Source organism: Taudactylus pleione, unplaced genomic scaffold (assembly GCF_031769625.1).
Source record: "Taudactylus pleione unplaced genomic scaffold, aTauple2 ptg000095l, whole genome shotgun sequence".
NCBI lineage: Eukaryota > Metazoa > Chordata > Amphibia > Anura > Myobatrachidae > Taudactylus > Taudactylus pleione.
Window position 1 is genome coordinate 16,024,025 of NW_028284497.1, and position 27,821 is coordinate 16,051,845.

At 43.2% G+C, this 27,821-nt stretch overlaps 1 protein-coding gene and 1 pseudogene across 4 annotated transcripts in view; one reads left to right on the plus strand and one right to left on the minus strand.

The window, feature by feature from the left end:
- Positions 1-12,365: 12,365 nt before the first annotated feature.
- Positions 12,366-13,868, minus strand: LOC148526639 (protein kinase C delta type-like; annotated as a pseudogene).
- Positions 13,869-16,973: 3,105 nt separating this feature from the next.
- The window catches only part of LOC148526640 (E3 ubiquitin-protein ligase RNF31-like), a 63,114-nt gene continuing 52,266 nt past the window's right edge, over positions 16,974-27,821 (plus strand). Inside the window, exons 1-5 of one of the 4 annotated variants that reach the window (XM_088470018.1) lie at positions 16,974-17,096; positions 22,627-22,813; positions 22,999-23,142; positions 23,608-23,763; positions 23,864-23,923. In XM_088470018.1, the coding sequence (XP_088326144.1) occupies positions 22,631-22,813; positions 22,999-23,142; positions 23,608-23,763; positions 23,864-23,923 (543 nt within the window). In that variant the 5' untranslated portion in view covers positions 16,974-17,096; positions 22,627-22,630. Of the gene's footprint in view, positions 17,097-21,810; positions 21,980-22,626; positions 22,814-22,998; positions 23,143-23,607; positions 23,764-23,863; positions 23,924-27,821 lie in introns of those variants that run through there. The other 3 variants (XM_088470016.1, XM_088470015.1, XM_088470017.1) reach the window with 3 other exon arrangements.

The window sequence follows — 27,821 nt, forward strand, 5'->3', positions numbered from 1 at the left end:
GGTCCCCACTCCCAGCTCCGAGGTAAGCAGTTTTCACAGACCTTCTATGCATCACCCGCCAGTAAGAAATGTGGAGTTGCTATTTTGATTCACAGCAACATCCCGTTTGTACACACTAAAACTGTATCTGATCCAGAGGGGCATTACTTAATGGTACTCTTCGCTGAGAAGTCCTGACTCGAATATCAGTATATGCCTCCCAATCAGGACCAGACCCAATTCTTTGACTCTATTTTTTGACATATTGGCAGGGTAGCGCAGGGACATATTATTCTTGGTGGGGATTTTAATACCATGATAGATTCTCAACTGGCCAAATCTAATCCCCCAATCCACACAGTAAACACATCTATCCCTGGAGCCTCCCATACCCTTACTGCTTCTCTTCATCAAAATGGCAGCTTTTCACAATGGGGGTGGGTGAAGAGAGCACCCCTGAAGGACAGACCACCCCCTGGACAACACAGCTCTACAGCCAGCCCCTATATGGACAAGGACAACAGTAGCCAACCAGCCCCTATGTATTGTATATGGACAACAGTAGCCAGCCAGCCAGTACCTATGGTCAGCGTCAGCAATAGCTCCCAGCCCCCTCCGTCCCTCTTCACAGTAGCCAGCCAGCAGTATTTTATTATTTTTTATAACAAATAAGTAACACACAACACAAGCTCCCAGCTCCCTAACTCTGCAGCCAGAATTAAAAATGTCGGCGATCATGGGACCTTTATAGAATCAAAAACCAGGGAGAATCCGACGAGTTAGATGATGACGTTTTGCCTTGTTTCGGGAACCGAGTCTGGCTGGAAAACCCAAGCTGGACTCGGTTCCTGGCCCGAATCGGGGGGGGGGTGTTCGGATTTCAGATATATATATATATATATATATATATATATATAATGTAACACGGGGAGTAGAAATGAGGACTCAGGCAGGCAGGTACTCGGTAAAGCAATGTCTTTAATGGCAACAGACACTGCATCTTAGCAGACACTGCACATTGGGGAAGCATGCATATTCCTTGGTGACGGCCGACACCCTTTAGTCTTTATTTTGTCGATGCCGGGTTGTTCTTTTCCCTGCCACTCGATGGACAACGTATCTCTCAAAGAGCCAGTGCGACATCCGAGCGGTCTAGCGAGAATTACACGGTCTGGACTTTCTTCATGCCAGGGTTTGAACAAGATGACATAGTATATCTGCTCTGCATGTCTCCTTCCTGGCTGCCTTACACAGTAATTTTCTGGTCCTACAGGTTCCACCACTTCGTAGGGCCTATGCCAATGGGCATACAACTTGCTCTCTTGTGTCGGTACTAAGAGTAAAACTTTGTCCCCTGGACGTACTGTAACTTCCATACTTGCGCAGAAACATCATAGGCTCATTTCGAGCCTCTATAAGATTTTCTCGCACAATAGGACTTATTTTTTTACAGTCATTCATATAGTGTTCTAATGAATTCCACGACATCTGGTTCCTCCACCTTCTGCTGTTCCCAGCCTTCTTTTAAAAGTATCCAGAACGCCTCTAGGCTGTCTTCCAAAAGAAGACTGGGGTACTTCACGTATAATGTAGCAAAAAAAAAATAAATGAAAAAACTGTTGCATAGGAAAATAAATCACAATTTTTCTAATATCAAGAAAAATTCCCCAAATATAAATATTCCTTAATTAGTATTCACAGTGGGGGTGCTACCACAAATCCAAATAATTATAATCTAGAAAGAAGAGTAACAAAGGAATCTGTACCTGGTGCACTACATTAAAATATAACTTTTATTCTTTTGCTTAAAATGTTCAAGCAATATATAAGCAACGCAAAGTTTTGGGTTAAAATATAGTAAGAATTGTGTATACATGAAATAGAAAAAGTGATTAAAATAAAAGAATATAATTTTTTTTAATGTGTGAGTGTCCATTTATTTCTTAATAAGACATAATTTCAGTACTGTTGCATTGATGTTTAAATAGTAAATTGTACTGGTTTCAATAGTATAATGGAAATTTCTACTATAATTTATAACTGTAATTGAAACTGTGTCAGGTTAATACCAAGTGGCTGGTTCTATATCTCCGAGGGAGTGAAAATGTATCTCTTTTATTGCTGTCTCCAATTGCAACAAATGTTAATTAAATGTATCAAATATCATTGCTGCTGAGTAAAATGGATACAGTTGCAATTATGAGAATGTTCTATGGGCCTGATTCAGAGCCGCTCGTAAGCGGCCGCTCGTTCGTTCCGAGCGATGTTTGCACAACTGCGCATGCGTACGGATCGTAATACGCATGCGCGAACCAGTCAGTGCGGCCGAAAATCGTTTGTTCGCTAAATAGCGTATGCCTGCTATTTTGAGTGACAGGAGGAGGCGTATGTGGGTGGTAACAGGGGAAGGTGCTTGAAAACAGGGAGTGGAGATCAGAACGCAGGCGTGCTTAAAGGTCAAAACGGGCGTTTTATGGGTTTGCATAATTAATACAGCAGCGTCATTGACCACGTCACTGGGTTATTTTATAGTCAGAACTGCTCGCAAGATTGTGGTAGGAAAAACCAACCACAAGAATAGCGAGCAGTTCATATGCTGGTCGATGTACTCGATTAATCTAATAAATAGCGGACATGACGTAGGATGCGAGCGGCCAGGGGGCGTAGTTTTCAAAAAAACGACCGCAAGTTTTGTTTGCTGGTTCAGACCTAGAGGCGTGAACAGACCACAAAGAGCGAACGGTTCATTTGAATAGCCACCCCTTTTTTCTGAACAAGCGAGCGCAAATAGCGTCCGGCTCTGAATCAGGCCCTATATTCTAAAACCTCCAGCAGTAACTAAGGGTATCACTTCTGGATAGTGGGTGGCGTAATCCAGGATTACTAAAACATACTGGTTAACCCGCTTTGATATTTCCAGTGGACCAACAAGATCCATTGCAATGCGGTCAAATGGTACCCCAACAATAGGCACTGGCACTAGTGGTGCTCTCAGATAAGGCCTTGGACTGGTCTTCTGGCACACGGGACACCATTGGCAGAATCCTTTTACTTAATCCGTGATTCCTGGCCAAAAGAATCGGAGCAGAATACTTTCCAGTGTTTTCTCCGAGATGACCTCCCCAAAGATGGTTATGAGCGGCTCGCAACACTAGTGGTATATGTACCCTGGGTACCAACAACTGCTCAATCTTCATCCCTTGCTCCACTTTGACTCTATATAGTAGATCGACTTTAAGGACAAAATGCGGATTGCCCTCTGGTGGGTAGGCAATTTTTACGATGCCATTAACTTCTATGACACTAGCCATGGCATTCCCGAGGGCAGCATCATTTTGTTGGTCTCGGGCAAAAGTTTGCAGGTCTATGTCATCTGGCAGCATATCCCAATCCGGACTGGGGCTGTCATCACTTAATATTGGCCAGACGTCAATGAGTAAGACGTTCCTTCTCCAAAGAGGACTGGCCTTTTCCACTCTTCTCCCTTTCCCAAGGTAGGGCCTTGGAGACTTTACATTGGCGTTGTCTCTGTGGTTCCTTTATGAGCTCATCAAATCCTGGGATATTGTGTCCCAATATGATAGGATAGGGTAGGGCAGCTTAGGGCCAACTGTGGCGACCACCACATAAGTGCGCCCCTTTATGGTGAGACTCACTCATACCTGGGAGAAGTTTTCTATGGATACATGGGTTAACTCACTCCCCTAGTCTATAATAGGTGGGAGTTCTCGGCCATTTAGTAACACAGTTTCCCACATTAATGGGGTCCTGGAATCCAGGGGTACACTCGTGTAAAAAGCGGGGTACGTAGCACCCATAGCAGCAACCCCACACTCCATAGTCTCAGTTTTTCTAGGACAGTCCCACCTTTCATGACCTGGCACTCATAGCAAACGACCCTGGCATCTCCCCCTAGTGCCTAACCCTCCCCCAACCCCAGCTCTTACTGTCGTGATGCTGGCCGTCGGGGAGCTGGCGCTGGGATTCTGACAGGTGTTGGGATTTTGGCGCTGGCATCCCAACTGTTGGGATTTTGACCGGATCCCCCCATATATACATATATATACAATATATATATACACACATATCTATATACATATACTGTATTTATATATATATATATATAATTTTTTTTTAAGTGAACTTGGTGTACAGCGACAGATAGTGCTTATAAGGTAGAAAATAAATAAAATCATACAATAGTGGGTGTCAATCTAGAAGTGTGCATTAATCTAAAAGAATATAAACAAAGATAAAATCAATAAAAAAGAGAGGGAATGGGAGCTGGATATAAGCTAGTGTAATGAAAGTGTCAGTGCAATCCGTGCAACCATATATTATATATACAAAATATTTTAATTAATACAAAAGTGTAGTTGTGAATAGGATCACTAGCTACTTGTATCTATGATATGTCTGTCATATAAGTAATAAATATAAATCAAAGGAATAATACCAGCTGTTGTGGAATATATATATATATATATATATGTGTATATATATACAGCCAGGTGCATAAATATTGGGACAATGACAGAATTTTCATATTTTGGCCTCTATTCACCACCACAATGGCTTTGAAATGAAACAAACAAGATGTGCTTTAACTGCAGACTTTCAGATTTAATTTGAGGGTAATTACATCCAAATCAGGTGAACGGTGTAGGAATTACAACGGTTTTTATATGTACCTCCCACTTTTTAAGGGGCCAGAAGTAATGGGACAAACTAAACAATCCTAAATCTAACTTTCACTTTTTAATACTTTGTTGCAAATCCTTTGCAGGCAATTACAGCCTGAAGTCTGGAACGCATAGACATCACCAGAAGCTGGGTTTCATCCCTGGTGATGCTCTGCCAGGCCTCTACTGCAAATGTCTTCAGTTACTGCTTGTTCTTGGGGCATTTTCCCTTCAGTTTTGTCTTCATCAAGTGAAATGCATGCTCAATCGGATTCAGGTCAGGGGATTGACTTGGCCATTGCATAACAGTCCACTTTTTAGCCTTAAAAACTCTTTGGTTGCTTTTGCAGTATGCTTTGGGTCATTGTCCATCTGCACTGTGAAGCGCCGTCCAATGAGTTCTGAAGCATTTGACTGAATATGAGCATATTATATTGCCCGAAACACTTCAGAATTCATTCTGCTGCTTTTGTCAGCAGTCACATCATCAATAAATACAAGGGAACCAGTTCCATTGGCAGCCATATATGCCCACGCCATGACACTACCACCACCATGCTTCACTGATGAGGTGTTATGTTTTGGATCATGAGCAGTTCCTTTCCTTCTCCATACTCTTCTCTTCCCATCACTCTGGTACAAGTTGATCTTTGTCTCATCTGTCCATAGGATGTTGTTCCAGAACTGTAATGCCTTTTTTAGATATTGTTCGCAAACTCTAATCTGGTCTTCCTGTTTTTGTGGCTCACCAATGGTTTACATCTTGTGGTGAACCCTCTATATTCACTCTTGTGAAGTCTTCTCTTGATTGTTGACTTTGACACATATACACCTACCTCCTGGAGAGTGTTCTTGATTTGGCCAACTGTTGTGAAGGGGTTTTTCTTCTCCAGGGAAATAATTCTTCTATCATCCACCACAGTTGTTTTCCGTGGTCTTCCGGTGTTGCTGAGCTCTCCGGTGCATTCTTTCTTTTTAAGAATGTTCCAAACAGTTGATCTGGCCACATCTAATGTTTTTGCTATCTCTCTGATGGGTTTGTTTTGATTTTTCAGCCTAATGATGGCTTGCTTCACTGATAGTGACAGCTCTTTGGATCTCATATTGAGAGTCGACAGCAACTGATTCCAAATGCAAATGTCACACCTAGAATCAGCTCCAGACCTTTTATCTGCTTAATTGATAATAAAATAACGAGGGAACAGCCTACACCTGTCCATGAAATAGCTTTTGAGTTGATAGTCCCATTACTTTTGGCCCCTTAAAAAGTGGGAGGCATGTATAGAAACCGTTGTAATTCCTACACCGTTCACCTGATTTGGATGTAATTACCCTCAAATTAAATCTGAAAGTCTGCAGTTAAAGCACATCTTGTTTGTTTTATTTCAAAGCCATTGTGGTGGTGAATAGAGGCCAAAAAAATGAAAATTCTGTCAATGTCCCAATATTTATGCACCTGACTGTATATACAGTGTATATATATATATATATATATATATATAGACGTTTCTATGGTATTGACCACAATAAAACAGCCTAGCCCCCAATTCAGGGCACTATCTCCCTTCATCAATCCTATCTAACGGGGCAACTACTCTGCAAACACAGTCTGAAAGCCATGCCTGCCTCTTGCAGGTATGGTCACTGGCATGCTCCAGCCCCACATGGGCTGTGTCCTCAGGGCAACACATAGGTGTGGTTATACCCCTTTTTAAACTTGTATGGCTCACCAATGGCTCAATGGCCTCATTCGAACACAATATATAAAATACAATATCACGGTTTTGATGATTCCTATATAATTGTTCCTGTTGCCTTCAACAAATTAAATGAAATAGATGACCAATGAGGCAGCTCACAAAATCAACCCCCCCAAAAAAATTGGCAGTGCACAATCAAATTTAATGTGACGTTTCAGCAACTGCATTGCTTTCTGATGAACTCAACATGTATTTAAAGTGGATAGTATACTTTGTATGTGGAGCATTTAATATATGAAATGTGTAATATATTCCAAAGTCTGTAGCTCTGCAGCCGGGAGCATTACATTCCAAGCTGCAGGGTCGTAATACTAAAAGTCTGTTGTCCACCGGGCAGGGTTACCACTCATCTGGAAATTCTCAGGACAGTCCAGGAATGGTAAGATCTGTCCAGAGCCTGGAGGCCTCGTCATCCCGGACTTCTCGGATCTCCATTCTGCTCTACCCAGGGTCAGATTAACAATGGGGCAGATGGAGCTACAGCTCCAGGCCTCCACATAAAAATAGGTCCATTGTCATGACAACATGAAGTTGACTGGCCAACTGCTCTCCACACGGTCAGCCATAAATCATAGGTATTAAAATTATATTTCTAATTACCTCATAAAATTAAGCATTTTTTCTTTGACATATTTAGGGAAACATTGGGTAAAGTGTAGGGGTGTACACGCCCACATGGCACTGGCCACACCTCCTCTGCTGCTCATAAATAGGCCCTTGGTTATTTTTAGCTCCAGGCCCACGTGGCCCTCAACCCAGCCCTGTCTCTGCCACTGCCTACCCATGTAATGGCTTTATCTGACCACATTAACCCTCCACCACCCACGTCACACTTCTGCCCCCCATGACCCTCCTTTTCCTGCCTCCTATGACTCACAATTAGTGGGTCTTAAGCTAGGTACACAACTGGCAATGTGTTGACCCAGTGACGCGGCGATGTGATGTAACAATATATTGCATTGCTGTACACACTACACAATCCGCTGTGGATCACATGATCGGTCAATATATCGTATAGTGTGTAGCCACCTTTTAGAGTGGCATGGGCTTCATTCAGATTAGCGCAGAAAGGTCAGATTCCAGCTCTGTCCACAGCCACATGTGTCCCAGCTTGTGGTGTAGCAGAAGCTGGGACACCCTTCTGCCTCTGATCAGACTGCCGCATCTCCCACAGTCGGTTACAATCCGCCGCAGCACGCTGGCTCCCCACATGTTTGGGAGTCTGAAAATACATCTGAGGCGACCAGCGAGCACTCCAGTGTATACTGCTGCACCAGAGTAGATTGGGGGGCAAGTACAGTTACTGGTGAATCCCACCAGGCGGCACTCGGGTTCTTACCCAGCTCCTGTTAGTGGCTCCCATTTCTGCACATATAAAGGCTCTCTGCTTGCGCTACAACAAAGATATTGATGTGGAGCTGAGTTTCAGGTCAGTAGGAACGGTATTGTGTGCTTACACACATATATATAATAAGGACAAAGTCGTACCCTTATATTAAGGCTGCATCTAAAAAAATGGATTTCTCCATAGAGAATTCTGGAGGGGGGGCATGGTGTTTAAGGGGCTACACCTCAAAAGCTATTAGAGGTACGGATCTGAAATTTGGCATGGCCAGGTAGAACTGTCACTGGGTGCTGACTGCCAAATTTCAGGGCAAAAACATAAAAAATGAGGATTTGGGTGTAGTCTAAAGCTCCAACTGTCACTTTTTTCGGACATTCTCAATTAGAACCACTTTTCTGCCGTAGTCTATGGGTTTTTTTTGCAAAGGCAAAACTCAGGGTAGTCGTGGAATTTAGACTTGAGGTTTGTTTTATTAGGTAGCTATTGTGCCAGGGTATGTGCTTTTGGGGTTCAGGTAAATTAGAAAGTTACAGTTTTTAAAATATTACCTCAAGAATGTGCCATTGTAGAGATAGGACTTTTCAACTTGTTGCGCAGCCGCAGTAGGAGCCTCCAGCAGGTGTAATAACTGTGGCTTCACCTGGGTGCACAAAGATGGCCGTCATTTGCAGGTTTTAGCGGTGGAGGACTTGGAGGAAAGAAGCTGGCATTAGCTGCAGAGGGAGCCGGCGGAAAGGCGTGGGGGGGTTGCGGGCGTTAGCTGCAGCCAGAACCCGGGGATAATAGCGGGCTTTAGCAGCGGCGGTGATGGCGGCAGTGTGGGCGGCAGTGTGGCAGGCGCTAGTACCCGGGGGAGGTAGCAGCACACAATGCAGGCTTGGATCTGGTAGATCCATGATACCTGCTTCTGTGTTTAATAAAAAAAATGTTGTGGCCCCACCCCCCAGAAAACAACCAGCACCGGGCTTTGGAGCCCCAGTACTGGTTGTGCTAAATACAGGGGACAAACGATGTAGGGATCCCCCGTATTAAGCACAACCAGCACCAGGCTTTTCAGAACCTGTCCTGGTTGCCAAAATACGGGGGACAAATTACTTAGGGGTCCCCCGTATTTAGCGCAACCAGCACAGGAGTCTGAGCCGGTCCTGCTTCTGGAAATACAGGGGGAAAAATACATAGGGCCCCCCTGTATTTACCAGAACCAGCACCGGACTCCTCCTAGCAGGGAGGTGATGCCACAGCCAAGGGAGCCCTTTAACTGAGCCCCCCCGCTGCAGCATAATTTCTGAACCGCTAGTCAGCACAGGCGGGGATCCCTAGGGAGTTGGGGACCCCAATAAAGGGGTTTCCCTCCTCAGGGCACCCCAGGCCCAGGCTGATAGCCCGGTGCTATCCCCAGCACCCCTTGGCGGTGGGTGCTGGGTTCATTATGTACAGTGTGATGCATATGAATATATAAATATTGGCTTTTGCTGTGGAACTACAGTTCCCAGCAAGACTCCCCCGCATGCTGGTACTTGGAGAACCATAAGTATCAGCATGCGGGGCATTACGGGCTTGCTGGTACTTTTAGTTCCACAGCAAAAGCAATATTAAAAAACACACAACACACACCGTAGAAAAGTATAATTTGATTAAAACATACATGCACACACACATGTACTCACACATGCATACACACTATCTCACATACTCACCTAGTATCCCTGAAGCCATTTTGTCCTCTTCTCCAGGAGATAATCCAATGGGGAATACCTGTAATAAAAATTCCATACTCATCTCCTCCTATGCGTGGATCAGGTCCTCTTCACACAGTCCAGGGTCTTGGCAAAAAAAAAAAACGAGATACCCGGACCCTCGCACATTAGTAGTGTCCTCTAAGAATCAGACTCTCTGTTCCAACTCTGGGTCAGACCCGGAATTTTGGTGGAAAAGGAGTATTAGTGACCAGATGCCTTGCATGGTATTTTATAGATTTGTGGTCAGGGTGCACATACCAGTTAAAGTAAAAAGACAACTGTACATGTAGCTTACTATTACACTAGGAACATCCCATCAATTATTTAGACTTTAAAAAATGTTTTGGTAATGTACAGCTCCTTTGAGCCCTATCCATGTATTATGTAAATGATACCGAAAGCAACTTTTTAAGTCATATAAGAATGTTGTCACACATCAGGGTCGAGTCCCTGTTACCAGGTCTGGCTGATATAACTCACAGTAACCAGTGTCCCTCCTGGCTGCCTTCAGCATTCCTGAGGTATATGGTCATCCAACTGCACTCCTGGCTGGTGTTTTTCTCCTGGCGATTCACACTATTCTGTGACATAGGCACCACCATCTCATATGCGATCACATGACCTTGTCTCCTAATCAGGTTCCGGCAACTATGGGCACATGCTCAAAAATTAACAAAAATTAAACAAAAACCTGACTGATAAATCACCCAAACAATAGACCTGCCTCAAAAATAAAATGGGGTCCTCTCTCTTGAGAATTATCCAGCTGTGGACTATTCCCTGTAACCCTGGTGGTGGTGGGTGCATGGTTAATGTGTTAAGTAATGTGTTAAGTTAGAAATAATATTGTTCAGTGGGTGGGACTACAGGTCATGCGGGGACTTGGAGAATTACAGGAACCAGGGCTGATAAATCCTCGGGATAGGGGACCTCAACATATTTACAGTATGTTCACAGACTTAAAACATCGGCTGCTTGCATACAGTATTAACATTACGTGCCCCTCACAATGAGGCCCTCTATGTTTTCCGATAGATTATATAATGCAGGGCCGTAGCTAGGGTAGTGCGGCCGGTGCCATTGCACAGGGCACCACAGGTCAGGGGGCGCTGTTTGGGCCTGTCAAATTTCTGTTTATTATCATTCTTGCTTGTAGCTTCCTCTTATTTCATCCCCAGCATCTCCTGGCCTCTTCTATCTCTTCCCTGGCCCTTCCCCATGAAGCAATGGCCCTTTTTTGGGTGCATTATGTCCCTTTGAAAAATGAGGGGGGTGCCGATGCTCTTTCTGGCACAGGGCATCAAAAAGTAGTTATGGCTCTGATATAATGCACACCATTTCTAAACACATCTCTGTTGACCTTTTAGGAATAAAGCTTCATTTAGCCTTACCATGCTTTGCCCTTATTCCTTCCACATTGATCATGATTTGGGGTTAGTGCATAGTAAAATCTCACATGTTTAAGCAAGACACCTTTATTTATTTCTTAAAATGTATTTTAATAATTAAGCAATGTATATAGTTCAGTAAAAGAATCAATAGTGCATTTCCTGGGAAGTAGCCAATGCATCTTTAGTCTGAATATATAAATGAGTGGAATTTTAGTTTTATGTCACTATATGTAGTACAAATATGAACTTGTAAATAAGGTGTGTTTTTTCACTTCCGGGTCAAGGGACCCATAAATAGCAGATGGACAGCAGTAAAACCCACATTACCTTGAGGAAGAGTAATTATTACTCGAAATGTGTTGGAATCTGGGATTTATCTGCTAATGAAACCGTTGGACTGTGTGCGGCTGGCTAAACCAGAGGCTTGAAGGGAGCAGGGCGGTTTATCCGGAGACTTCCCATACATACTCTCTTGAAGCACCAAATCTGGTGCCAATCAGGGTACGGTTCCAATTCTTATATTCTTCAGTCTGAGTGATCTCAGAGCACACTATATGTGAAAAACCTTTTGATTGTTGTGAAAATTATATTTGGAAATTAATTTTAGTATATGTCATTAAATTTTTAATCTACTACACCATATAGCGCTTTCTCTCCTTCTCTTTCTTTATATATGTATCCTGCAGAGAGATAATATTGGACTAACATCAGAGCAATCCCTTTATATACATATGGATATACATATGGATGATTGACAAGAAGACAGAGACTAAACAAAGACTATAATTATCTGTATGGACCTTCTGATTAGCGCCGTTTGTTAATGACTGTTTCTTTTTGTATTTAATGCATCTCCAGTGATGAAGCCGAGGTCGGGCAGGTGGCAGACAGTGCATCTCCAGGGACATAGCCGAGGTGGGGGCAGGTAGCAGACAGTGCATTTCCAAGGACAAAGCCAAGGTTGGTGCAGGCGGCAGACAGTGCATCTCCTGGGATTTAGCCGAGGTTGTGGCAGACAGCAGACAGTGCATCTCTTGGAATGTAGCCAGAGCAGGTGGAAGACAGTGCATCTCCTGAGACATAGCTGTGGTACAGGAAGGCGGCAGATAGTGTATCTCCAGGGATGTAGCCAAGGTTGGGACAGGAAGCAAACAATGCATCTCAAGGGACGGAGTCGAAGTCAGGGCTGGTGGCTGACAGTGCATCTCCTGGGATGTAGCAGAGGTTGGGACAGGCGGCAGACAATGCATCTCCAGGGTCATAGACAATGTTGGGGCAGGCAGTAGACAGTGCATATTTTGGGCTATAGCCAAGGTTGGAACATGCGGTAGACAGTGCATCTCCTTGGATATAGCTGAGGTCATGGCAGGCAGCAAACTGCATCTCCAGGGATGTAGCCAAGGTCGGGGTAGGCAGCAGACACAGCAGGAATAAGATGTTTTTAGAACTGCAGATTTTTCTATTTTTTGTTAGTCCAGGTCTTCATCTGATGGAATGGTGTCTGCTTCCATTGGCACATTGTGATAAGTTTTACTCCATTTAGGGTACACAAATTGAATGTTGTAAAAAAAGCCTCTGGTTTGTGGCAGTAATTGGTTCTTTGAAAACTTCACTATGGGATACAGGAATTTGCTGTTTTTCATCTAGATCCATGGACTCCTTGTGCAGAGTAACTGGGGATACTGTTTTTCCAGTCCCTGTTGCTGCCCAGTTAATTAAAGAGAAGAAGGGGTGTTCTTGCACATTGCCATTTACCCCGAGCTGGAGAGACTGTTCCTTACACAGGATCTTTGTTAATATGTCCTTTGTTACAGAATCAGTAAGCCCTGAATGTGTTGGTTCTTGTATAAGGATGATTGTGTTTACCAGTGAAGCTGACTCTCATTTAAAAGGATACTTTCGTAGGGTGAGTAGATATAAAATAACACCAAATGCAAACCAGTCCACACCAGCACTGTATGGCTGGCAAGTTATAATTTCTGGAGCATTATAGCCATTGGTCCCACCAAGTACTCTGCCACTGGTTTCTCCGTATGCATTCAATAGGGCCAGACCAAAGTCTGTGATCTTAACATGACCCTCTGTGGTTAGCAAAATGTTCTCCAATTTTAGGTCTCGGTGAATCATTCCTCTTGAATGCATGAACTGTAATCCACAAACCAGTTCATCAGCTATAAATGTTATTGTAGTTGGATCTACCAACAAGGTCTCTTTCACAAAATCTAACAGATCCCCTCTGCCAGCCACTTCCATTACTCAGTATAAATAGCTCTCTGTGTGGAAGGCTGCATAACCATGGATCAGAAAAATGCTCTCATGTGCCATTTCAAGGACCCAACGCTCAACCAAACTGTTGTCATGTTCTATTACTGCTCTCTTCTTTAAGATTTTAATTAATGCTCTCTTCTTTAAGATTTTAACTGCCACTCTTAAGATTTTAACTGCCCCTCTTTCCCAACAAATAGCATCTGTTGCCAGCATCACTTTGCCATAACCTCCCTTTCCAAGTAGTGAGTGGAAAGTAAATTGTTCCACTGTTAAAGGAACAGTCTCTGTGCTTTGGTGGCTGGTTGGCATAGTGCAGCTCTCTTCTGCAGTTTGCTGAATTGGTGGGATGCCTGGTTGGCATCTGCTAATTGCTGTTATGAATTGATTTTTCTTCTTTTTTACAAATCCAGCAAACCTGTCCCAGCATCTCTGTATAGCTGCTTTGCGTGATTTCTGTTTGGTCATCCCTTTTTTTGAAAGGTTTGTCTGGACGCCCAATGACTGCAACCCTCCCCTGGATCTTCAGCAATTTCAAAGTTTCTCCTGTGTCTCACTCGCCAAAATCTGGGACATCTGCTGCATGCTCTTATGAACTGATCTCTTTTCTTTTTTAGAAATCCAGCAAACCTGTCTCAGCCTCTCTTTACACCTGCAACAAATGCACTCGCCTCTCTCTTGGCTGGTTTTGTCTGACCTGCCTGCATTCCTCTGCGTCTCTCTGCTTTTTTGGTCTGTATTCCTTGGTCTTTCTGTCTCCCTGGTCAGTCTGGAGTTTTTTTTTCTCTTAATAGTTCCCATGTTATGTCAGGAGACAACAAAAGGGCCCTTATAGAATAAAACAAACTTGCAATATCACAAGATGTGACTGCTCAGTTTGGAGTTTCTGAAAACAGAGCTTCAAGGGTTGCAGCAGCTGTACAAGTAGATGTCAACAGTAACTGTGATGTCACAAGCAGCTACAGTGTGCAGTTGAGCTTAGTCCTAAAGGTGATATACATTATGGCAGTTGTTGTACAGTATATGAAAGTTTCATCCTGTCAAAATTGTAAACAGTATAAGATATAGAGAAAGAGATTTTATTTCCCCTATCTAGAATGTTATCGTGCCCATATTAAATCATTAAAATTAATAAATTCAGATAATAATAAAGAGATTACATTTTGGAGGTGGGATTAGACTGTATTGCTTTCAGTATATTTCAGAATAGAGAAGCATTTAAAAGAGCCTTTTTCTCTCAAGTTTAGACAGTGGGAACCAGTCAGAAATATCAGAGAATGATCTTTGAGATCCATTACAGAAAAAAGTACCAGTAACCCATCAGGCTTTATTTTCACTTTGACAATTTGGGGCCTATTTATCATTAACAGCCCTTTTGTGGCGATATATGAGACTTTTATGTCAGTAAGTGTAAGATGTCTGCCAGACAGAGATGTGACCCCACAGACCACCCAAGAACCCAAGTTCCACGGGGGGTGCATATGCAGCAGAGAAGCATGCTTATAGGCCTATTCATCATCACTTAATTTTTACAAAAGCAGGTGAAAATTAAGTGTCCGGGCCATTCATCACGTATCCTGCTTACCTTCCTCTTGCGGAATGGCCTGCTGTCCGCATACACTAGCATTGGGACAGAATTGATCAAGCTCCGAAAATATAATTTTTTTGGAGCTGGATTGCGGGAGCATTCGCCATCTTCAGTTTGCTACCGCTACCCTCTCCTTCCCTATGGGAAGGAGTCCCGGATTGCGAAGAGGGATCATTTTGAATCCCTCCGCCCCGTCCGGCTCCTCCTGCCAGACGTCAGGGCTCTTGTGCGCATGCGTGACCTGTAGGTCACGCATGCGCACTGATCTCGCGAGCAGTGAAAAGATTCACAGTGAAGCCGCTTTCTGGGATAGCTGATTTTCGAATCAACTGTCTCAGTGCCGGAGCAATGATGAATTGCTGCGGTTTCAGCGGTGAGCCAGTGTGTTAATTATCGGACCTCGATAATTAACATCTTGAACAGGCCCCTTAGTAAATCTATGATTTCTGTTTTTCTACTGATAAAAACATTGATTGTCATTCAATGTTCGTTTCTAAAGTTTATCTGCGGTTTCGCACCAGGTTTGAGCTTAGCAAATCTTTGCGATGCAATTCCGCTGCAAAACTGCCAGAATTTCAGACTTTCCTCTTATCTCACCCCTTAATGTGCATCTGCACAACCCAATTTCACTTACAGTACATTTAACTCCAGTTTACTCCCATAAGGCCTGCTGTACCCAAGTCTGTTACGTGTAGATCTTTTTTCTTATTCCTTGCACTGCATGTGCTTCTTAGCCGAGTATACGCAACTTTGAGCAGCTACCGGTGATTCAGTCTTATGCATATCAGCCACTTCTCCACAGGCAGCTGAATAGGAGGGTAACTGGAGGTTAGTTGAGTGTGTTCCACGGGCATGTCGTGGGTGTGTATGGCTGATTCAGAGTTGCATGCAGGCTGTCCACAGATGCGGCTGCATTGTATGTATGCTTGGAAATACATGCAGATTCAGAGATGTCAGCACATATTGACCGCCCCATCCATATGGTTGCTATGATAGTTGTCATAATTATCCATGCAGGTACACCAGCCCTATCCTAGGTGTATGAAAACAGGCTTAATTACACATACACACCATACTTGCCTACCCTCCCGATTCGGCAGGGAGCCTCCTGAAAATCACTTCCGCCCCCCCCCCGCGGTTATAAGAGAAACCCCCGCAGCGGGGGAGGCCGATGACGTGATTCACACTGTATCCCGAAAAATGGGGCTGTCCTGCTGAAAATCGAGATGTTGGGAGGGGTGCGCCCTCTATTCAGTGGCACCCCTGTTCGACTGCACTGGTCGAACATGCCTCGAGCCGGCCCTGGATTACTGCCGTTGATGGCAAAAACCATTGGCCATCAGTAGTTAACCATCGCAGGTTGTTAACTATCAGTGGTTGATGTCCATTCCTACAGTATGGGCTCTTGAGCAGTTTCACCCCTAGGCCCAAATGGCCCTTAAACCACTTGCCCATAATCACTGCAGTGAACCAATTATATAAAGGAATGACAAAAGAGAGTGACCAAGTGGGAATTTAAATAATACATTACGTTTTTATTTATCAGTGGCATCAAAACATCAAACTACTGTCCAGGATAAACCAATTTCATAATTTAAAAATGTTTTATCTAGTACAGACAATAATTGCTGAAAAAATATTTAAAATAAATACATTTAAAAACAGTATCACATGATAAAACAGGACATGATAATTGATAAACCTAAAATAAAATCTCACTTAAATTGCTACACCGTCCTCAACCGCTGGAGATACTACTTGGTTTTCTGCTACAGTGCTCCCTCTTTAAACCACCATCCTTATAATGCCACAATTAAGTATATTTTTCGCACAAAAGTACATTCAAATCTTTTAATTCCATTAAATGTTACCCACTTTTAAAAGCCACTCTCACTATAATGGGAATGAGCGCTATGTAATTGTGTATTAAATAAATACTCTGGTTAATTGTTTAAAAATAATAATCTCTAAATAAATAACTGTAAAAGGCATAACAATCACCGTATGTTGTACCTTGCATTATAACTAAACACAGTGTCAGTATTTAGGAGTGGGAAGGACTTGCACAGACAATCTTCCTGCAGAGTGATGTCCATACATGTCATGTGCTGAATATTATGTAGGAAAGAAGGTAGGGCAAAGGGCAATAAGATTCATTATTCTTGCAGATCTGGTAACAGTGGTCGTAGCATATGCCAGTCATCATGTCTCAAACGTCGGTGACTAGGTGCATTATACCTCCGTGCTCTAGGTGTCGCTGTGCCTCAGCTGGAGGGACACTGTGTCACTGCTTCTGCTTGGGGAAGGAGGAAGTAAACAGGAGACAGACAGAATACTCAGCGCAGCAGTAAGTGGGTCGGGGGCGCTTTCTATTTCTATATACATATACATACAGCTGATCTCAGGGGTCGTCAAGCAATGGTACTTTTGGGCCGATAGGAAAGATATGTAGTGTACATGGAGAGTCGGGAGTGTGTGTAGGGCAAGACTCTTGTTTCCGTGCTGCTGTAGAACTATAAGTCGCAGCATGGTCTGTCAGCTTAAGGGATGGGTAATAATTGTAATATTAAACTTTACCTTGGAAGGCAACATTTAGAGTAGACTGTGGTGTAACGAGCCCAGTCAGAACTTCAAAACAAGTTTTTGTTTATTTAGTTTGTACTTTTGAAAATTTTATTTCTAAAATTAATTTAAACCTGTTTATTTTTGTCTACAGCTACTAATATTGCTTTTTTTTTTTTTTACATGAGCGGATGATTTCTGCAGAGTAAAAAATATAGGGTGCGCAACCTGAAAAATCTGTATACACCTCAAATAGCTTTAAAATAATTTATTACACATAAGTAATAAATATCACTTTTAAATCCACACTAACGGGTATTCAATATGAAACGTTAACTTCACTGTCGAAGTTAACGTTTCATATCCGAGTTTTTACCTGCGTTAAAGTATCGGCCGCGCTCCCGCTTATCCCCGTATTCAATATAAAATTAACGAAAACGGGACACTTCGAAGTTGGATTTGCCTAAAGTTACGAATTTTTCCTTAAAATAATTGTAAGACCCCCTAAAGTTGTAAAAACATAGGGGAACACTATGGGTACCCCCGTTTTAGCCTTTAATTGAAAGTCGGGGATTTAAATAGCCGCAGCAGGTGTTTTTTTCCCGACACTGAAGAAGTGATGCAGAAGAGCATTTAGGTTATTTTTTTTCGTTTTTTTAAGTGGTCCCATCAAATTTGGGGTACATGAAAATGGGTACTAGCATATTTTTAAGTCCCTAAAGTAAGTTTTTAAAAATTCTGCATTTGTGCACCTGCCGCTATAAATCTATTCTTCAAAACACCTGCCGCATACATACAGAATAGCCCTGAACCTATTTCCCTATTGTTAAACAATTTTTTTCCCTTTTTTTTTTTCACCCCAAATTTTAAATACATTTTTTGGGGTGTCCCTATTTTTTTAAAAAACTTTTTTTGACACAGTTCTTTTTTAAATGTCATTCCCAGGGGTGCAGGCTATTTTTTTTAAGCCTACACCCCTAAACCCCAATTATGCACTTTTTTTCGACACCTATTCAATGTTGAAAAATGATCCCTGTTTTTTTAAAAAATGACCCTTGACCCCAATTAAGGAAAAAAATGGGAATTTTCACTAAATATGCCAGGGACCCCCTAAAGGTGTCCAGACATGGGGGATCACTATGGGTAACCCTGTTTTTGCCTGCAAAAGAAAGTCGGGTTTTTAAATAGCTTTGCAAGGTGTTTTTTCCTGCCTCTTCTATTAGAAACCCCGACTTCCTTCAGGAGTTAAAAATGGGGGTACCCATAGTGATCCCCCATGTCTAGACATCTTTAGGGGGGTCCCTAGAATATTTCCTGAAAATTCCTGTTTTAGTTAACCAGTAAAAAAATTAGTAAAAAATTACCAAAAAAATGACATAAGGTCCCGGGGTGTAATGCCACAGCCCGGAGACCCAATCACCGGGGCTCCAGGCCCAAAGCATTACACCCCAAGTCGGTCAGCGCAAGCCGGTGATCTCGGGGGAGTCGGGGACCTCCCAAAAAAGGGTCCCCCCTCTCCCGAGCACCACAGGCTTACGCTGAAGCCTGGGGCTCTTCCCCATACCCCTTGCTTGGTGGGTATGGAGGTAATAGGGGGGCCAAATAATGTAACACTATTGTACTTTACAGTGGAACTACAAGTGCCAGCATGCCTGCCATTTTGCACTTGTGGAACTACAAGTGCCAGCAGACATGCGGCACTTGTAATTTCACTGTAAAATAAATAGTTAAAAAAAGACAAAACACACACACCGTGACTAGTATAAGTTTATTACATACACCTACCCATTCACACATACTTACCTATACCAGAAGTTTCTGTCCCCTTGTCCAGTAGAGATCCTTCAAATTTGGCCCTGTAAGGAAGATTTCATACTCACCTACATCCAGCGCTGGTCTCCGCAGTGATCCATGGGATTAAAAAACAAAAAAACCTGTTACCCGATCCACGCTACAAGCTATCTGTATGTGTGTAGTCACACATACAGATAGCTCCCGAATGGCCGCTGCCGGGACTTCACGGGGCATTGCAGTCCCATCAGCCAATCAGCGTCAGCGCTCACTGTACAGCGCCCGTTGATTGGCTTCGGCAACTGACAGTTCCCACGTGGGCTGATTCACCCACGACCGGGGTGTAAATCCTTAGGTTAAATCTCACCTCTATGTAGAATAGAGTATCTGAGACAGCAATGGTAACCACTGTGCTACCATATCATACTTTGTGCCAATGCTCCTAGTGATAGATTTAATTAGATGTGAGCTGCAGGCTACAGCTATCACAAGCGCAAGTTACTGTATCTGTTTTCTGTTTGCACGTCCATAGACTGCGAACAGAAAATTAGCAAGACACACATCTCACAAAGGGGCCTATTTATCAATAGATATGTGCAGCTTACTTGGGTGTTTACGGGGGGTAACCGCAAATATTTAGTATCTCCCGCATGTATGACAAAGGGACCGAAGCAGATATCTCTGATACCTGCTGCGATCTCTCCATTCCCGCCGGCAACTGCAACCCCCATAGGGTTCTATGGGGGATGCGATGCTGCGTATTTGCCAACTTCCGGAATGCAGTGATTCCGGAGATTGGCCCCCCACAGCTACTGCCATCTGAAGATGGTGGTAGTACGCTGTAGGCTATGGGCTATAAATTGCAAATTTAGCCGGCGGAACCCTCCACGGCAATGGCGGCCACACATGTACACTCAGCGGGACTGCGCAGAGCCCCAGCAACACTCCGAGTACATCACAGGGAGGGACAGACTCCTTTCGGAACCCCTCTCCTTGCAGGTGCCGGATGATACATGCCAATGGCAAAATCACATTTTGCAATGCGATCTTGGGTGATAACTTTGTGCCCAGATCGCATTGGAAATACATTTTTGATAAATGCCCCCCAAAGCCACCACAAGCTGTTCCAGCTAATTTTATCAGTCCTTCATTTTTTTGCCACAAATGTATTTCCGCATGAGTTAGACCAGACTACTGGGATGTTGAAGACATTTTCCATTTTCTGTTTCAAAGTCATATTATTATTTATTTATATGGCGCCACAATGGGTCCACAGTGACGTACAGAAACAGTATGAACAAAACAAGACTTACAGTGCACAACATGGACAAGGTTTATAAACATTGCTGCATGATACCATAGTCATAATACCCAAATAAGCAACGGGGCGGTTGAACCGAAAGGTTTGGTGCTATTGAAGGCAGTAGGGAGGAGATGATGGTATAAGTGAGAGGGCCCTGCTCTTGAGAGCTTACAATCTAAAGGGGAGTTGCAGACTGACAGGGCTGCGGAGGGGGGTAAGAAGGAAGGCTAACTTGAAGCTGTAATCTCCGTGATATAATGGATATTGTGGCTGCATATTTGTTCCTTTGCTCACACCCCCTACAGAGCCATTTACTAGTGGTGAACATAAATAACTTGCACTACAGTACTACTTGTGTAGAGAAGCTTTGCGTAATAACTTCTCTGTGTCCCCTGCTTTTAGCAACGCAATCCTCTCTTTTCCTGTTTCACCCTTAGTACATTATTATTTAAACACTTTTTTTATTTCTAGAACTCTTGTTGTCATAATACCTATTTAGTGTTCACTCTAGCTCCGGCGCGAGGCAGGGCGCCAGAGCTAGAGAGGGCATGTCCCGCGTGCGACCGAGAAGGGGGCATGGTCATTGAAAAGGGGGCGTGTCTATAAGACACGTCCCCTTTTCGTCACTCTTGGGGGCGTGCCCGGCACTTACGGACACGCCGGGCAGCCCCCAAGCCCTGCAGACAGGGAGAATAGACGCCCAGCCTCTATTCTCCGGCGGTGACCGGGTCACCGCACATTTCTTCACCCGCGGGACACTGCGACCTGCGGGTGAAGACGGTTCCCGTAGGCTGTTAGAAGGGCGCTTTTTGCCTTCCAGAAAGAGGGCAGGGCGCCGCGCCCCGCTAAAACAGCCTAGCGGGAACGCTACCTATTTAGTAATACATATTCAGTCTATTCCCATTTGTCCTATACAGGTTGAGTGTCCCATATCCAAATATTCCGAAATACGGAATATTTTTAGAATGACTGAGATAGTGAAACATTTGCTTTCTGGTGGTTCAATGTACACAAATTTTGTTTACAGCACAAATTATTAAAAATATAGTATAAAATAGCCTTCATGCTGTGCGTATAAGGTGTATTTGAAACTTAAATGAATTTCATGTATGTACACATTTTTTTTGATGCACAAAATAAATTATTAAAAATATAGTATAAAATTACCTTCAGGCTATGTGTATAAGGTGTATATAACACATAAATGCATTCTGTTTTAAGATTTGGTTCCCATTCTCAAGATATTTCATTATTTTTGCAAATATTCCAAAATACGGAATATTCTGATATCCAAAATACCTCTGGTCCCAAGCATTTTGGATATGGGAGACTCAACCTGTATAGCATAATTTCGTGTAAAAGTACAGTAGCCAATCAATTATTATCGTTTTTATGGCGTCACAATGGGTCTGCAGCGCCTTACAAAGTACAGAAACAGTGTGAGCAAAACAAGAAAAAAGTGACTTGCAGTACAAAACATTGCAGGACATGGACAAGGTTTATAAACATTGCTGCAGCAGGGCGGAAGAACCCAACGTTTTGGTGCCGTTGTATGCAGTGGTGAGCAGATGATGGTAAGAGGGCCCTGTCGTGAGAGCCTACAGTCTATGAACTTTAATACCTATCTGAGCTATTAAAATTGCCCTTAATTCATGGTATTATTGAAAGTATTTGTGGTGGGGGCACTATATTTCTCTACATCCCAAATAGTGTGTCATTAAATCTAGCTTTGTGAGGAAAATCAAGGAAAAGTTGTGTTTTGTCTTTTCCTTTGTGCCATTAATAGGATATTAATTGTATACAGCATAGTGTCACCTGTTGTCAGAAGTAAATCTGTATGTAAAACAGAAATGTCTGTCAATTCTCTGCTCTGAGGAATAGTTGTCCTCTCAAAATGTATTGTCTCACATAAATGTTCAAGCTTGTGTATCCATTAGTACACAATTGTGCAATTTGTGGGTTTGTGTGAGAGCTTTCTACGCTTCTTAAAAGCATCTCTGTGGCCCCAGCTTGCCTGGGTATTTCCAGCATGTGATGAGCATGTACATGTCAGTGAGATGTATACTATATGGTTAGCCCACAAAATGGCTGCCATCACTTGGTATACGTAACATGCACTTTTTTTTTAACATGTTAAATTAAAATATTTTGTTTTAGATACTTAAAATATTTAAATGGAACTTTGCCAAGTGAAAGTATGGTACTAATTGTTTCTTTCTAGGGCCATGGATATTGGTCTTGGTGTCGGAGATATGGAGACGGGTAACCTCAGGAGTGTTCTGGAATTCACTTTAATTCACCAACCAGAGGCTGTGACAACTGAGCTACTTGACAAAATGCTAGAGGTCCCTTTGAAAGAGCGCTATCGTAGACTGGACCTGCATACTCTACTTCAAGGTGGCGCACAGGTGAATGAACCACAAAAAAAGATATACACATTATGTTTTATTATGTTATATCAATCTGTTCCTACCCCAAACACAACATTCATTTTTTATATCACAGACACCAAGGAGAACACAAATTTTTCTGTGTAAACCTTGCACTGACTTACAGAATAAGCTTAATTTTCTTATACTATTTCTAACTACAGGCATCATCTCTGCGGCCTGTAATCACAGCCCTCAATATCCTAGAGAAGTATGGAAGGAACCTTCTCTCACCACATCGTCCTAAGTTCTGGAAAAGCGTCAAGTTTAATAACCCTGTTTTCAAAGCAACTGTGGATGCCATTGAGGTAACATGTCTGCACACGGGAAGTTTTTTTTTTCTGTCCCTTTAGCTTATTATAGAAACATTTAAAGGGGTTGCAGCTCCTTAATCAGTACTATTTGGTATCAAACAGGACACACCCGTGCCCCCTCTTTTCATCCTACACCCTTGCTGAGACTTTCCTTGGTACATGAATCCCAGTGCTGACTCACTAGTATTTCTTCTATTTTTATTTTGCTTTCTTTGGAACTTACGGGTACTTTTAAAACGTATTAAGATGTTAATAATAAGAACTCACAAATATAAAGATAACATTTTCAGTGAAAGTTGCAAAAAAAATGCAAGTAGTGAGGATATCTAGTTCCAAAAGCTGTTATTACCGAGTTAGCTGCTAAGAGTTGAAGCTGGACATACGTATACCTTCTCTGTTATCTTATTAGACAAACCTGTGCAAGTCTTTAGTAAAGAACTGTCCCATTTTGTCACCTAGGGTGGTCGTCATGTGCTGTCGTTGTATGGGTATACACACTTTCTTCAAGATGGTCTTGGCTTTCCAGATTCTGTACATGAACCAGATATCCCTGCTGTTGCTGCTGTAACTGCTGATGTCATCATCCTCCATCGTGAGTTGAACCTTTTAATCTCGGTGAGTGCTGCATTACCGGTAATTTATAACATTAATCCCCAAGTGTAATACTTTGACCTGCATAAAGCCTATTGCTGACTTGTTTTCACCTTTCTCCCAGAATTGTCATCCACATCAGGAAGAAGCTGCAGGAGAATTGTTGGGAGCAATCCTGACACAGGTAGGATGCTAATATGGGTTGATGTTAGCTATGACATCAGAAGTGTTTTTGGTAAAAGGAATGTTATTATTATGGGCAGCACAATGGCCCAGTGGTTATCATTGTTGTCACAGCACTGGGGTCATGAGTTCAGTTCCTGACCAGGGCCCTATCTATGTGGAGTTTGTATGTTCTGTGTTTGCATGGGGTTTCATCTGGGTGCTCTGGTGTCCTCCTATTCTCCAAAACATACTAGTAGGATAATTGGATTCAAAAATTAACCTGTATGCGATTGTGTGGTAGAGATTGTAGTCTGATTTTCAATAATACAGGGACTGATGTGAAATACAAATTCTCTCTACTAGTGTTCACTGTAGTTTTCTTTCAGAGCAGGGTGCTGATCACCAAGGAGGGCACTTATTAAATTTGGAGGGCAAATTATAACTGCCTGCACCTTCGTTGCGTGTCTCCAAAAAGGGGTATCACTCTGGGGGAATGTATATATACATAGAGAGAGATAGATATATCATATAAATATATGATCACACTGACTCAGTGCTGTGCAAGACTGTCCTATGACTAACCAGCAATAATTTCTTATCACCAGAAACTGCTCTAAATAGTGTCACCAATAGACATGTGCAGTGTAGAGTGGTGAGGAGTATGCTGGTGCTATATAGGTACACCAGCTACTTGGGTCAGGTGATCCCCCGGCACACTGCTGCCTGCTTGTGTGCCCTCATCTGGTGATCTCCGTTTCCTGTACTAAGGTTTCATTGGTGATGACCTGGTGGCGGATAGGCCTCCGCTGCAGCAGTCCGTCTTCTCCACGGTCATTAGTAGCAGCAAGCACTCGCCATGCCACACTGACACATTTAGAAGTACTTTTTGCAAGGAGAAAAAGGAAAAAGACAAATATGCCTTTGTAGGGGTAATCTGTATATAATTAACGTAGAAATGGACAGAAATGAAATAGTTGATGTAAAGTAAAACTTAACGTTTAATATACAACTTTTTTTAAAAGAAATTCTCCCCAAAGGGTGAAGTGCACATTATATAATACATATATATATATATCAGGGACAAAAAGGTACGTTCAATGGGATTTAAAATATTGATAAGTAATCTACTCCTATCTAGGGTGAGAAAAAATATTTACCTCGAGCACAATCTATAAAGAAGCCTAATGGATTACACTAAAGCAAATGTGTTGGGCGAAAATAGTTATAATATGTTATAATATGTTAGATCTCTGTTCGTGATCGACATTTTTATAAATAGCAGTCGTTCAAATAAAAAACACACAACTTAATGAAATTAAATAAATAAACTAATAAGATAACATTCATGAATGTCTGTTATTAGTACACACAATCAGTACCTATATAATTGGGCAATAAATGGCAACTTTGAGGTCTATGCCCCAATTAAACAATTGGCATGTGGAGATATATGCTGGACCAATATATCCACTACTAGCTGGAGTACCTGGCGTTGCCCGGGATTATAAGAATGTTTGTTTACACATCATCCTCCAACAAACCTCTCCTTAGGCAGGCCTCCCGAAAAGTGTGACAAACTTCCCCATCCACAGTCCTAAGGTCTTTGAAGGAAGTAGGATCTGTAACGGTGTAAAGCAAACTTTGGAGATAGAAGCATTCAACATTTGTTGGATGTACAGTGTAAACACGGCCAAGAGCTTCTGTTGCTCTGATACCAGGATGACTGTACTTCCTGGTTGTTGGATCGCGCTATGAAATTCACATCAACTACCAGTTCCTTGTGCAGCTGTTTCCGGCATTAAGGGTCTCCACGGTGTATAAGATTCATCCAATCGGTTTTACCCTTCAGGGGCTGACAAAGGAATGAACCGGTCAGTAGGCTCTGTGCGTTCCATAGTACGGTCCAGCAACCAAGGAGGTAGACAAAAAAGTTTGGTTGACACATCTAGTTGTGTAAGCTGATGCATGAGCAAGTATAAATAAAAATTTGTGCTGCAGAGCTGCGTTTTGCATCGAAGTACAGCTGCCATCTTTATCGGGCTGACTGTAAATCATATGAATCGGGAAGCAATCGGGAAGCCAACTGCCTAAATACCGGCAGCCGGCTTCCCGACTGTCTTATCCCGGCATGGGTGAAATGCCGGGCGTCTAGATGTAGACGCCCGCATTTCCCCGACGCCGGGAGACCGGCGCCCAGCATCACGATCGTGGTGATGCCGGGCGCCGTGAGCGGACAGCCGCGGGGAGGGAGGGTTAGGTTTAGGGCTCCCGGGGAGGACTTAGGGTTAGGCACCCCCCCCCCGGGAGGGTTAGGGTTAGGCTAGGGGGAGGGAGGGTTAGGGTTAGGCACCCCCGGGGGGGACTTAGGGTTAGGCACCCCCCCCGGGGGACTTAAGTTTAGGCAGCGGGGAAGGGGGTGGTTAGGGTTAGGCACTTAGAGGGGGGATTAGGGTTAGGCACTTGGGGGGAAAGTTAGGGATAGGCACCCCTAAGGAGGGTTAGGTTAGTACATACTTACCTATCCACGATCGGGATTTCCAGCGCTGTCGGGCTTCCGCTGCTTCGCACTCTGCTCCTGTCGGGCTGCCGCTGACAGGAATCGAACCGCCGGCCATACCCATTCCTATGGATCTCTGCTCATGGACGCAGATATCAATTTTGACCATATTCAGACTACTAATAAGCCTGGCTTAATATCAATAGTGGTTCCTCAGTGCAGGTTTGATGACTGTGTCGGCAGTGCAGGGATGTTCTCAATGCAAGGTGCCGGCGGTGTGCTCAGTGCAGGTTTGCTGACTGTGTTGGCAGTGCAAGGGTGTTCTCAATGCAGGGTGTCGGCAGAGCGGGGTGCCAGCGGTGTCCTCAGGTCATGTGTGCTGACAGTGTCGGCGGTGCAGGGGTGCTGGTGGTGTCCTCAGTGTGGGAGTGCCGGCAGTGTGGGGGTCGCTAAGGGTGTCCTGAGTATGTGGGGCAGCATTGCAGGAGTGTCGGCAGCGGTGGTGTCGGCAGCGGGGGAGGCTGCCAGTGGAGGTGCCGGCGGTGTAGGCAGCGGGGGGTGCCGGCGGTGTCAGGCAGCGAGGAATGGCGAGCGCCATCTTCTTTTGCTTCCTGTGTGCATATTACATGGGCTTAACGCTGATTGGCTGAGAGCCGTGACAGACTGCTCTCTCAGCCAATCAGCGTTAAGCCCGCTCAATACAAAACCTCGCGACCCGACAGCGGCATTGTGAGGTTTTGCCTCGGGTGAGGAATCTGGGGCAGGCAGGGAGATCCGAGCTTGGCTCAGATCGCCCTGGATCCCCGAAATTCGGGTGGGTTCGGATCTCGTGAGAACCGAATCCGCTCATCCCTTATAAATTCATACAGCATTTAAAAGGTACTGTAAACTCCATGCAAGAGCCATAGTAAATGATGTTCAGAGACTTAGATTATATGCTACAGAATAAAATTCCATAATTCCTTAGTATGTAGCAAAATGCATATTATAAAATCAAATTATGAAATGAAACAAAAATAATATTTTAATATTTTTATTATTGACCTTGCAGATGGCCCATAAAGAATGGTGTCCAAATCTGCATCGAACAATAAACCAAACAGGACAATGCTTTTATTCTTATTTGGTGTTTTAGGTGTAGAACCATGAGAGATCTTGGATTGTAAACTGTGGGCTAAATCCTTTTGTAATTCCAGACCTGACCTGTAGAGGGCGAATGCTGTGCAAAAATTGTGTTTTTTACTTAATTAAAAATTAACAGTTATTAATTTCGATTTAAAATTTTATTTGCCTCTTCCGTGTTTTAATACGCTCGTATGTAAAATTTCACGATCTTGGCTTGTAAACTGTGGATTTGTATAGAAATGACAGAAGGACAAATATTCATTTTTATATAGTAGATGTATCCATTAATATTTGG